General features: G+C 39.6%; 1 protein-coding gene across 2 annotated transcripts; it reads right to left on the bottom strand.

The window, feature by feature from the left end:
* Positions 1–244: 244 nt before the first annotated feature.
* Positions 245–11,790, bottom strand: LOC141898102 (BTB/POZ domain-containing protein 17-like). Of its 2 annotated transcripts, XM_074783923.1 has the most exons (3): positions 11,640–11,790; positions 8,890–9,258; positions 245–5,043 (listed from the first exon to the last, which is right to left on the bottom strand). In XM_074783923.1, the coding sequence occupies exons 2-3, from the start codon at positions 9,244–9,246 to the stop codon at positions 3,958–3,960; spliced, it is 1,443 nt and encodes a 480-aa protein (XP_074640024.1). In that variant the 5' UTR covers positions 9,247–9,258; positions 11,640–11,790; the 3' UTR covers positions 245–3,957. The 2 variants fall into 2 exon arrangements, with proteins under 2 accessions (XP_074640024.1, XP_074640023.1); XM_074783922.1 differs by lacking the exon at positions 11,640–11,790 and having other exon boundaries at positions 8,890–9,636.
* Positions 11,791–11,841: the final 51 nt, after the last annotated feature.

The following is an 11,841-nucleotide window of genomic DNA, read 5'->3' as shown; positions in this document are numbered from 1 at the left end:
AGCGGAATTCATTTAAAAATTTTGGGCCAGGCCCGTGCCAAATTTTGCACACAAGAAAGTATTTTTTCGCTGGAAGTAACTCACATCGTGCTACGGGTCTAATTTGACCTGGGCTCAAATCGTCTTCGTGTGATCGCGGCTATAGGCCTATTCAAACCATCAGCTGAAAGTCGGACACTGAGATATAATCCCCATCCACCTCACCACTGCAGTAAATGCCAACACAAGACAAAGATTGAGCTCCGTCTCTCTTGATAGTCCTTGATTTCAGCACAAACTGTTCATAAAACCAGCAACATACAAATGATATATTTTGAATATTTGACTTCATTTATTCATTGGAAACACATGCTAAACTCTATCAGAGATCAAAATATATATATACGAACGAGCAATAATCACAGCACACAAACAACCAGTACTTGGTACTGACCGTACTCATAAGCTGCATTCATAATACTACTAATAGCTAGACTGGTCAATAGTGGTGCGTACCTGAAACAGGGCAAATTTAGAATGGACCAAATCAGAGGCGCGTTTGCAATATTGAATTTGCTATAGACAGTACAGTAATCACTGGTCGATCTTAATGATCACACAAAAAATAAGTCCATTCCAAAATGTACAACAGGCTAACGCTTGGTCAGTTCTAAATTGGAACGGGTCAAATCTGGTCTAAAATAACGTAGCGTGAATGCGGCTATAGTTTCTACTGCGGTTATATCTACTGTATTGTAATTATTCAAAACACTCCTCACTTCATTCAGTACCCGGCAATGGAAAAATTCACACATTTGCATTCATATTGGTTGACCCTTCATAGATCGATTGAGAGAAAAAACAAAAATAATTGGTAACTAATATCCCGGTATGAAGATTTGGCCTATGCCCGTACATAGAAGATTAATCATCATAGAAGTAATAGATCATTCAAACAATCTTTTCAACAAACGAGCATTGGATACTGAGCTTTTGAATTAATATGTATCACATATTGATTAAAACATTTTATATAATCTACATTAAAAACTCTCCAAAACCTCCAACAGCGTCCACAAACACGTAACGCCACAAACGTATAACGTACACAAATAGCTGAGCTACATCTATCACTTTTGACAATGAAAATATGATAAGATATTTAATGCGGAGCAGGGTGGCCACTCTACCTGGAAATCAGTGAAATCAGTGAAATCAGGGAAATCAGGGAATTTTCTTTTCTGTAGAAAAGTCAGGGAATAGTCAGGGATTTCTGAGAAAAGCTAAAAATCAGGGAAATTTGTTCAGATTGCAAGATCTTGCGTAAAATCAAACAGTTTCCGTCTATGTCTTAGCTGAGTCAATTGATTGGATCAGATCAGATCAGAGAAAGCAATGTCAGGGAATAGTCAGGAGAAGCAAGTCAAATAATAGTGGCCACCCTCCAGTAGGTTATGGCAGCGCTATTGAGGTAACGATGAATCTACATTTCTTAGAATAGAATTTGATAACATGTACTTTTCCCAGAAATCTAACAGAACTTTTCTCTAAAATTTAAGCGGAATTCATTTAAAACTGACAAAAACATAGAGATATCAAAATACAACCTCGTTCTATATAAATTTATATACATTAGGCATCTTGACGGGCCAAACTGATTTCGGTTCCGGGAGCTTAATCGATTCTGTTGTGCATATACTCAGATTTCGAATCAATCAGCTTAGAGAAACTACGCGGATGGCCCGCAAAAATGCCTATCGGGTTCATGGAATGACTGTGTACGTGACGATCGAAATCAACATGATTCAACAACAATTAATCTATTTGTATCTGTATTTTGGAATGCTGATGAAGTGTGTGTGAAGTTGTCTAGTCTAATCAACTATGCAAAACAGTTCCTCAATGGGCAGACGTAACATTAGCAGCCATCCTGATATAAAAAACTCTTGCGCTGCGATCAACCCTAGCTCATCATGCACAAGACACTTGAGACATTCCACGTGCGCATGTGAAGCCTAACTTAACTAACATCGTGATCCTTGATCATTAGGACGAATGGCTTTTCAGTCGATAATCTAGAATGGCCAATAACTGAATATCGTTTCAATGGAGAATGTGAACTCGATTTTTGTCATCAGGAAAATTCTATAATTTTGGTGGATAACAACTGAGGGCGGTAGAAAATCGAGGATTGCATGATACTGAGAGTATCAACTTTAAGCACATTGTACAAGGACCTGGAGCCAGTTGCACAGTCCAAAAATTGTCTTAAATCGTTTAGTTGTTAGATGAGAACTAAGTTGGTCTTAGACTGGTCTTAAGTCTAAGTCATGACTTTGCAACTGGCCCCAGACGTTTACGATAGATGGCGATTGTAGACACACAGAACCCGCCACAAGCCTGGATAACACAACAATGCCTTTATGCGACACGCAATGCATGGCAATCTTTTCAGGATAGGGAGGGAATTATCATTTGTACCAAAAATGGATCACCACTCATATAGATTGAATCCATCTCATCTGCCTGATGTAGAACGCACGGCGATAATATCATCAATAGCCCCGGGGAAATCATCCCATAACAACAAGACGAATTCCATCGAAGTGTTAGTACTTAAAAACGATGACAAGTACACAAGAACATACACAGTTCGCTATACAGGGTTGAGAAAGCCAAATGAAAGTGTAGTCAGCAAAAATATGGAAAATTTGCTACGTATACATTTAAAAAAATTGATTAAAAAATTGTGTTTGAATAGCCGATAAAAAATCATGACGAGACTTAAGAATTTCTCATAAATAGACCCCTTACTGTTTTGCAGTATGTAAAGTCTACCGTAACTTAAAGTTGATATTCTAATTTTGGTTTTAGACCACACTGGTTTAAATAAAGAAATCTTTCAATGGTTCACAGGAGAATACTAATTTTCCATATTCATGGAAAAAGAGGAAATATCGTCTAAACATGGAATCAATTAACCAGATTGCTTTTCTTCATTTGTACAAAAGACGGTTAGCACCTAAACATCTATTCATCTTTCACAAAACCATGAGCAGCATTATCAGTTTTTGAGCCATACAATTTGCATGTATTCTGACCATCAAATAGTTGACATTCCTAGTTATCTTTGAAATGCGTGCAAGAGGTAGGACCTTTAAAAACTAGGCATAGACATGCTATATAAATCTAACGGATGGCCTAATAGTTGAAAGTTATAAGTAAAATAGTTATTTGGATCAAATGGATAGTCTCATAGTTGAAAGTTATAAGTTAAATAGAAATTTGGATCAGTACAATCCTCACATTGATTGTCATCACTGATTATATTTTGGAATGATATATAATAATATACAATGCATTCGGAATGCGCGAATAGAACTGTAAATTGTGAATATCATCGAAGTAAATGCTTGAATTCAACACCAGCATCTTATTGCCTAGTGATATCTTCATTCAACAAGTTGCTCATTATCACAGGGTTTTCACTTAGAGCTGCTGGGTTTATTTTAACTGCTTGAACCTTAATTTTAAACCTAACTTCGAAACTCAAATGTAAATTGTGGGTGTTTTAACCTTTAAGACTTTGCAAACAGGCGCAGCTAAGATATTATCATTATTAGCCAATCAGAATCCTGTTTTATTTTTTAGTTTATGCATGAAAATTTGATTTAGCGATTATAAAACAGGCAATCTGTTTGGCAAACCTGCATACCCGGTGTGGCAGTGTGGCAGGGTTTCGGTATGCCATCAGGTTGGATCCCTGCCATGGGAGGATGCCTAAAACCAGTAGTTACTATCCGATATAGTACGCTATCTAAAAATAAATCAAATTCTTATATTCAAGCCAAAGTTTCATTATACAGCATAACAAGGTTCCACTGTTTCCATCCATTTCTACATACATATCTAATTAATCAGGGAAATCAATTATCTAAGTGGACACAAAAAATATCAACCTAGTAACTAACTAACCGACTAACTAACAGGTTTAAGGGTTATTTGGAGAATCAGCGAGCCATTGACGAGATATTCCGAATCGGGAGACGTTAGTTCCTGAACGGGCAGTTTCTTGTCGATTTCTGTATCGACCATGTACTTATTTTTGCAGAAGTTTTTCTTTCCGGTCACCGTTGTGATGACGTGTTCGTTGTCGACGACTGACAGCAGAAATTCGATCGGCCGCGCCTGGTCGAGTATCAAGTTTGTGCTCTTCAAACGCATGAAGTCCTCCGACGAGGTCAGCTTGTTGAATTTCAGATTGACGCGCAGCTCCCACTCCCAGGTCGTCGTCGGCAGTGAACTCGACCGCGTCGTGAATCGCAGCGTCACCTCCGACGATTTCTGACTCGTCGGATAGTCGGTGATGACCAGGCGTTTGTCCCAGCGCAAGTTCGTGTAGTTTCGCAATAAAAAAGCCTCCGTGGTGAACTCCTTCGCGGTGGCGCGACTCGTCAACGAGAGCGCATGGAATTTATACGCGAGCATTATGTACGGCTGGAACTCGAGCGGGTAGAGTTCGTACAGGCGACTTTTCTGAATGTCCGACAGGTGGTCAGCGGTCATCATCGGAAAGCGAACGTGCGGCAGGATCGCGCGTAAATGCGTCTCCATTTTCACCATGCGGTCGGGATGCGCGCTCGCCTGCAGCCACTTCAACACGCCTTCCCACAGTTCGTATTCGTCTTTGATGATCAAGTTCGAACTGCGCACGAACTCCATCAACTGTTCCTGTTCGAGATTCGTCCACTCCTGCTCCCACTCGGCTGAGAGCATCGTGTCGGACAGCGCCGCCACCGACGCCGAGATCAGCTTGTGGTGGTAGCACTTCGTCGCGTACTGGAACCACACGTGGAAAACGTCTTTCAGCTGGATTTTCGGGATGATATGCTGGTGCGAGAAGTTGATGCAGACGTTTTGTAGGTCGATGACGTTGTATTTGTCGGCGAGCACGAGAAGCGGCAGAGCCGTGTCGACGTTCAACAAGACGTGGCAGCTGTAGAGAAACTTGAGAAATCGCGGGAACACCTCGACGCACATGGCTTCTTCGACTAATTCAATCTCCTGAAAAAGTAGAGATCGAAATGACAAATTTCGTTATAAGAAGTCATGAATGTGGTGCTTAACATTGATAAAACACTAAATCTGTGATGTTATGACGTTAAAATAACGAGAATGCCACAATGATAATGAAAGACAAAGTCCGAAAACAATTTCTAGAACCAGTAGTTTATTCGACGTTTTGACTACCGGTATATTCTAATAGTCTGAGCTACAACAGAAATTATGAAATATATTATATCTAATCCAGAACAAATAGACTAAATCAAGAGACTAATTCAAGACATTAAGAGACTAATTTTGATTACCTAAATAAGTCTCTTTGTTCTGGAATCGTTGAATAAACTACTGGCTCTAGAAATTATTGTCAGACTTTGTCATTCATTATCATTCTCGTTACCTTTTTTATTCATCTGCCCTGAAAATATTCTCACATCTAGCCCCCGGATCCCTGATAGAGCCATTGGAACTCAGGTTTCATACTGGAACTCAGGTTTGAAATTTTGGGATGAATTTGATACTTGTCAGGAAACATTTAGGAGGAAATTTTGCATCAGAACTAGTTTCAGTACCAGTGGGCAAAATCGATTCAAATCAGGGCTGAACTACCGGGTATACTGCAGGCAACTAGACACCTCCAAACTCATATGCAATTTGACCTGGAACAGTTTTCATTTGTGACTGGCTTATTCTTAGCGGGATCTAAATTCTGGCCAGTGGAACTTATGGAAGCGTCCTGGGGACATCATTTAGGAACAAAGAAAAATTGGATTTTAAGTCGAGATATATCTCAACATCATTTACGATTAATTAACAGTTTTCCTTATTTCAGTCGAGTTATCATCTAAGAACATTTGATTTCATTCTCACTTCATTAAAAGTTTTCCCATTTATTCGTTGAGTTATTATCTCGAGATAAAAACAGAAATTTTCTTCTTAAATTCAAAATTCCAATTTTTTGTCGACATCCACTGCCTTCTTGGGGGACATCGTTACGAAAAATTAAATTTAGATTTTACGTGGAGTTATATCATGACATAAGATCAATTTTCATTTTTCCTGAACACTTCCACAGGAACTAGCTCAATGAGTCTATACGATATATATGTCTAAGCAAACAAAAAAGTGATAACTAAGTGATAACGTATCATGGCTTCACTAATCAAATGATACATTAAATCATCGTCCATGATTAAATCAATGAGTACCAAGACAGAACTAGGGAAGTAAACAAGTCATCAACGGTATCGTCTTAAAGTTAATGTCGTCTTTTCTTCCGGCCCATTTATCTTTGTCTCTCTACATCTGCGTCTAGCCTACTTCAAATCAACGGAGAGAAATGTGACCGGAATACCGGTGCACCGTTGACGGCGGTAATCCGTCATTATTATTGACTTTTCCTCTACGCAGACCGGCGCGCACGCGACGCAGCCAACGACGTCGTCCTCTATAAGAGGAAAGATTTAGCGAACGATTGTTCATTCTCGAAATCATGAATAAAAACGACGCAATACTGCTGGACACGAGACGGTAATCGGTCCCCGCGTTCGTGCGTTCGATCTTTGTTTCCGTATTCGGCAAAATTTCAAAACAACCAGGTTGTCGTCATGGTAACTGTTTCCGAACAAGGCGAACGCGTATACTCAATGATGCAGCTACGTGTTCATTACGTAGCCAGTTTTGGTCACCCTCAGGTGATAAAAGTATACAGTTTTTTGTTTACTAATATGAGCAGAGGCCAGTTCCACAGAGCTATTAGTCATAACATGGGCGTATATAAACTCAAGTTTATACGTCCATGGTCATAATAAGGCTAAAAATAAAACGGTACCTTGTTTCTGCTAGTCACTTTTGTAAACTGCAATAGAATTCGTAATCAGTTCATTTCTATAACTGCCGGGTCTGTTGTTATTGTGAACTTGATCAAGATTTTCAAAAAAGTAATACACGGGCGGCTGGCCGGGTCAACTTAGAAACTCAGCAGAAAAGAGAAACAAGGTATCACTTTTTTTCTAGCCTTACATCTAACCAATAATACAGTAAACCTTGTCGTGCTCCGGCTCGGACTTTTGAATAACTCTGAACGAAAAGAGATCTTTTTCTGACTACCAAATGAACATTTTCCTATCCTTAACTCGGGGACTACATTTATCTCAGACCAATTTTGCCGGTTCCTGTTCATCCGAATTAGGAGACGTTTTCTGTACTGATAAAACTCTGTATAAAACTGCGAACGAATTCCAGGGCTGCCACTCGTGTGTTAAATACTTGTTAGCCAAAGGAAATTTTTCAGCACCGCCCAACAGAGCTGTCAGTCCTCGCCCAAGAAATTTTGAAAAAATGGATCAATTCTTGCTCATCTCGAGTGATTCTAGAACAAAATTACTAGCAATAGTTTGCAACTGCATGTATGCGTAACTTTCTCAAGCCAGTTTATTATCTTGGCAAAACAAAATAAGGGCCCCACTTGGATATGCCCCTGGCCATCCATTGGTACTCCTAAGAAAACAAAATCCAGCATTTTTATCAACAAAGGGCCTTAGAGCGCATGGTTAACTTATAAATGCGCAATTGTTGTTTATTAGATCAGGTTCATTATCATGTTGTTATATAAAATGTAAGTTATTACATTAAAGTTAGGGATTGGAATACACACGATTCAGTTTGACGAAGTGAATCTGGATTCATTTTGATAGTTTTGTTATAAGTCTTCGTTATTTGGCAACTTTTTCACTTCTGAAAAACTGGCCACAGCGATCATTATTTCAACACGAAAACAATCTATAAAACAGACTGTTAGTGGTCAGCGCAAAAAAACAGATTTCACCGCAACAACATATGCTTACAGCGGCCGTCAAGTGTGCTGAGACATACACATGCCTGGATGGACTTACTATAACCCTAGACGTATGTAACAAAATCGTACAGTCCATATTTATGCAAAAGCCAATAATGCAATTATTCATTAGTGTGCTAAGTAAAGTAATCTTCCTTCACAACAACGTACATACATCAATGTACTAATGATAGTTGTCTATTCGTTAGTCAACACTATAGAAAATGTAAAATATTTACATAGAAAATGTAAAATATTTACATATGTTTTTATATATATATATATATATAAAAATAATACAATAAAACTTAACGATCAAAAGAAATGTTATAGACACATTAGAGTTGTCCCACTGGAGAAATTCTGCGAACCAGTATTATTAGTATTTAAGTACGTAATTTGTATGATTTGAGTGGACATGGTCGATATACACGAGAGTGTGGATTAATAGTCATATTGTATATCAAACAGCGGGGCCAATTGAATGCTTAATGACATTGAAGTCTTTTTTTCGAAATTAGCTGAACAAATTTTTTTACATACAATAATTTCCATTTGGCTGGACCCAGTTCCGCAGTTCTTGGACTCAGAGTTAACCCATTGAAAATGAACTGATTCTAAACTCTAAACTGACAACTGTGGAACTGACGTGTTTCAAATATCAGTTTTCATACAAATGGAGTCTAGAATTTCAAAATGGTTTCATTCACAAGCAGATGAGACTTAGAAGGGGAACGATAGCCAGCCTACTGCACACCCAGAATGCAGTTATTAAGAAGATAGCTTGAATAATGGGAGCTGTTTTTTCATCACTCAACCCATCAAGCTCGACTCTGGGCATATTATTAAAAGATTAGAATTTCCCTGATTTTTCCTTGATCTTAAACTTTTTTACCAAATTCCCTGACTATTAGCCTACCCGACTTTTTTAAAGAAAAGAAAAGAAAATTCCCCGACTTTTCCCCGGATTTCCAGGTAATTTGAAGTGACCACCCCATTGTCGTAAAACTTACCGGTTTGTCGGGATCGGCCCATTCTGAACTGAACATGCGTTCGAATACGTCGCTAGCGCGTATCAGCATCAGCTTGTGCGCGTAGAACCTCTGAGTGCCGACCTTCAACACGATGTCGCTGAGCACTTGATTGTTGTAGAATTTCTCCTGGTCGGTCAGCATTTGGCGTTCGTCGCCGTAGCAGTCGATTCCGTCTCCAAACACGGCTTTTGTCGACGGCGTCGTCGGCGATTCGTCGGCATCGTCGCGCCGTTCCCCGGTCGTCTGCTGACGGTGTTGTTGACTGCCGGAGGAGGCCGCCGCCGATACAGCGGCCGCGGCGTCGGCGACGTTCACGTGAAACGATGCTGCAGCCATCGCGCCGCCGTGCTGAAAAATAAGACGACCGGGACTTTGATGACTCATTTCGTATAAAAACGACGACGAAACCGATTTAGACCATTACACCGATAGACCCTAATCCCTGAATGTCTAGCCGGTGTCGACTCAACTGCGCGTGTGTGTGAGTTATTGAAACGAGTTTTATCGTGAGCGTACGACGCTTGTGACTGACTAGACCGTTGTGTTAGAGATAACTAACTACGCACTAGTTTATATCGAGTTCAGCTACGCTATTCCACCTGGCTGTTTATATTGATTTATCGGCTCGGCGATGACAACAGCGGCGCGTCGTCGTTCTTCCGACGGACAGTATTCCATCCAGATGACGCGGCAGATGCTGTATTTTTAACTTTTACTCAATCGGAGCCTTAAGTGCACAATCCTTAGATGATTTCCATTAACGTAATGAGCCACTACTTAGAGCGCAATATGTCTACGCGATTTTCAACGAGGAAGTCTTAAGATAACGGCAAGATGAATGGACATTTATCACCGATAATAAATAAGCGCACGTGGGGCTTACTCGAAAACAAATCGTTAATACTAGTTTTATAGTTCGAATGACAATGAAGTACGCGATTACTTATATCAATATTAATGTGTCAGAGGGTAACACACGATTTGAACCGTATAGCCTTTCAAAAATGAAAGGTGCTTTCAATTCTGAGGTTTTCGTCGCATTTATAATACGTTGTATCGGTGCTATGAAAAATTGAATATTAATTGCATCATTTCACTGACACTACAATGATTTGGCTAGAAAAATCCTACAGTAGCTATCAGGCGGGATTTCTATCACATAAACTAAATGGTTGGCAAGCAATAACCGATTTCAACCTCACAGTTGTGTAAGAAATTTATGAGCCACAATTGGGCTATATTCGGAAAAAAGAATTCTATCAAAATTAGGTTTGCTGGTATAGACACCAGCAAAAGCAAGCTAGGCCCTAGTATAGAGTACGAGTACTGCAGAACATTATTGGGTTTGGTAATTTGGTTTATCAAACATTCATGATTTATCAGGTAGTCAATGGGTCGATGGGTGCGCACCCTTTCTAAGTGGCAAGTCGCCCTGAAATATTACGCGAAAATGAAAAAATATTAAACTGATAGGCCTACCTAAAAAAATTTGTAAGCTTGTTCGCTGTACTTCCAAAAAAGGGTTAATGTTTTCCGATGAGCTATCTTTCCGGGTGCCCTATTAATTGTATCATATGCACTATTTTGGAGGTGCATCCCTCCCTGAATCAGACCCTAGATCCGCACCTGGTAGTTCTGTAAAGGCTACTATCTTCACAGGCTTTAAAAACTAATAACACTGCTCACAAACATTGTATATACAGTCAACCCCTGATATAGGCCTATTGCCCACATCGGTGCAGAAAGATTTTGGCGGTATAGGCTAGATAGTATGGTGGAATATGGGGATATTTTGCCATGTAGGCTATTTGTATAGAAGAGATGTGCATTGAGAAAACGTGGTGGTAGGCAGGGGTGGGGGTATATGGTAGGGTGACTGCAGGCCCTATAGGCTTATTGATTAGGACCTAACCAAGCACGTAATAAGATAGGCTACTCAAGCCCAATAGAAGGGTTGGGAAGATTGGAAGTGTTTTTAGTCACCAACTACATGTATTACGAAAAAAGGCCAAATTAATCAGCACCAGATTATGCATGTATACATTTTTAGAATATCAAAGCAAACAGGGCCGACATACTAAAATAGGGCCTATAGGCTAATACAGTTGATCTTAATCTTGGGCAAGTCATTGATTCTAGGGGTAACAGGTAGCCTAATTGAAATCCCCCTCCCCTAGTAAATATCCTTTTTACCCGGGGGATTTTTACCTACATTCGCTTTTGGAACCTGATGAATTGATAGGGCCTTCAACTCACTTAAGGGTTAAGAATTGTAGGGGGCTTAACGATACACAGGGGGCCTAATTCAAATTTTAACAATCAATAATTGTAAATAGGCCTAGGCCTATGTATCTTATGAGTTAGAAAACGAATTTTTCTAGGCCTAATTGAATTTGAGCTAATATAATATTAAAATAATACATGCCAAAAAATAAATACTGTTAGGCCTACACTGTCTACGATTACACGGAGGAGTGGACAGATAGGCCTAACTAACTAAACTAAACGAAAGATGTGGGGCCGTTTCATATAGGTCGAGGTACGAAAATGAGTGTTCAATCTATAGACACGTCTTTTTTATCTCCGATAGCCATAAGCAAACCTTGATTGATTGGAACCGGCCCCTCTGAAGCTAAGTCCGAAGTAGGCTAATTAATTTGATTTTGATTTAATTCCAAATTCGGAACTTCCCTTTTTGGTGCCAAACTGTGATATGAAAATCGACTTACCCTAATATTTTGCAGTGTAAATGCAGTCCAATGTATCGGCTTTATGAAGCACTTTTCGTTAAATGTCAGTACAATCCGATCAGGAGACTGTCCGCGTCCTTAGCCTTAAGTAAACCGAAAGTCATAAAAACGTCAGTTAAAAACGGGGACATCGCCGTGAGCTACCGCCATCTAGTGTCTAAATAAAGCACCAATATTTCCC

This window comes from Tubulanus polymorphus, chromosome 1 (genome assembly GCF_964204645.1).
Source record: "Tubulanus polymorphus chromosome 1, tnTubPoly1.2, whole genome shotgun sequence".
Classification (NCBI taxonomy): domain Eukaryota; kingdom Metazoa; phylum Nemertea; class Palaeonemertea; order Tubulaniformes; family Tubulanidae; genus Tubulanus; species Tubulanus polymorphus.
The sequence above is the reverse complement of the archived record's forward strand: the minus strand, read 5'-3'. Positions and strand labels throughout refer to the sequence as shown.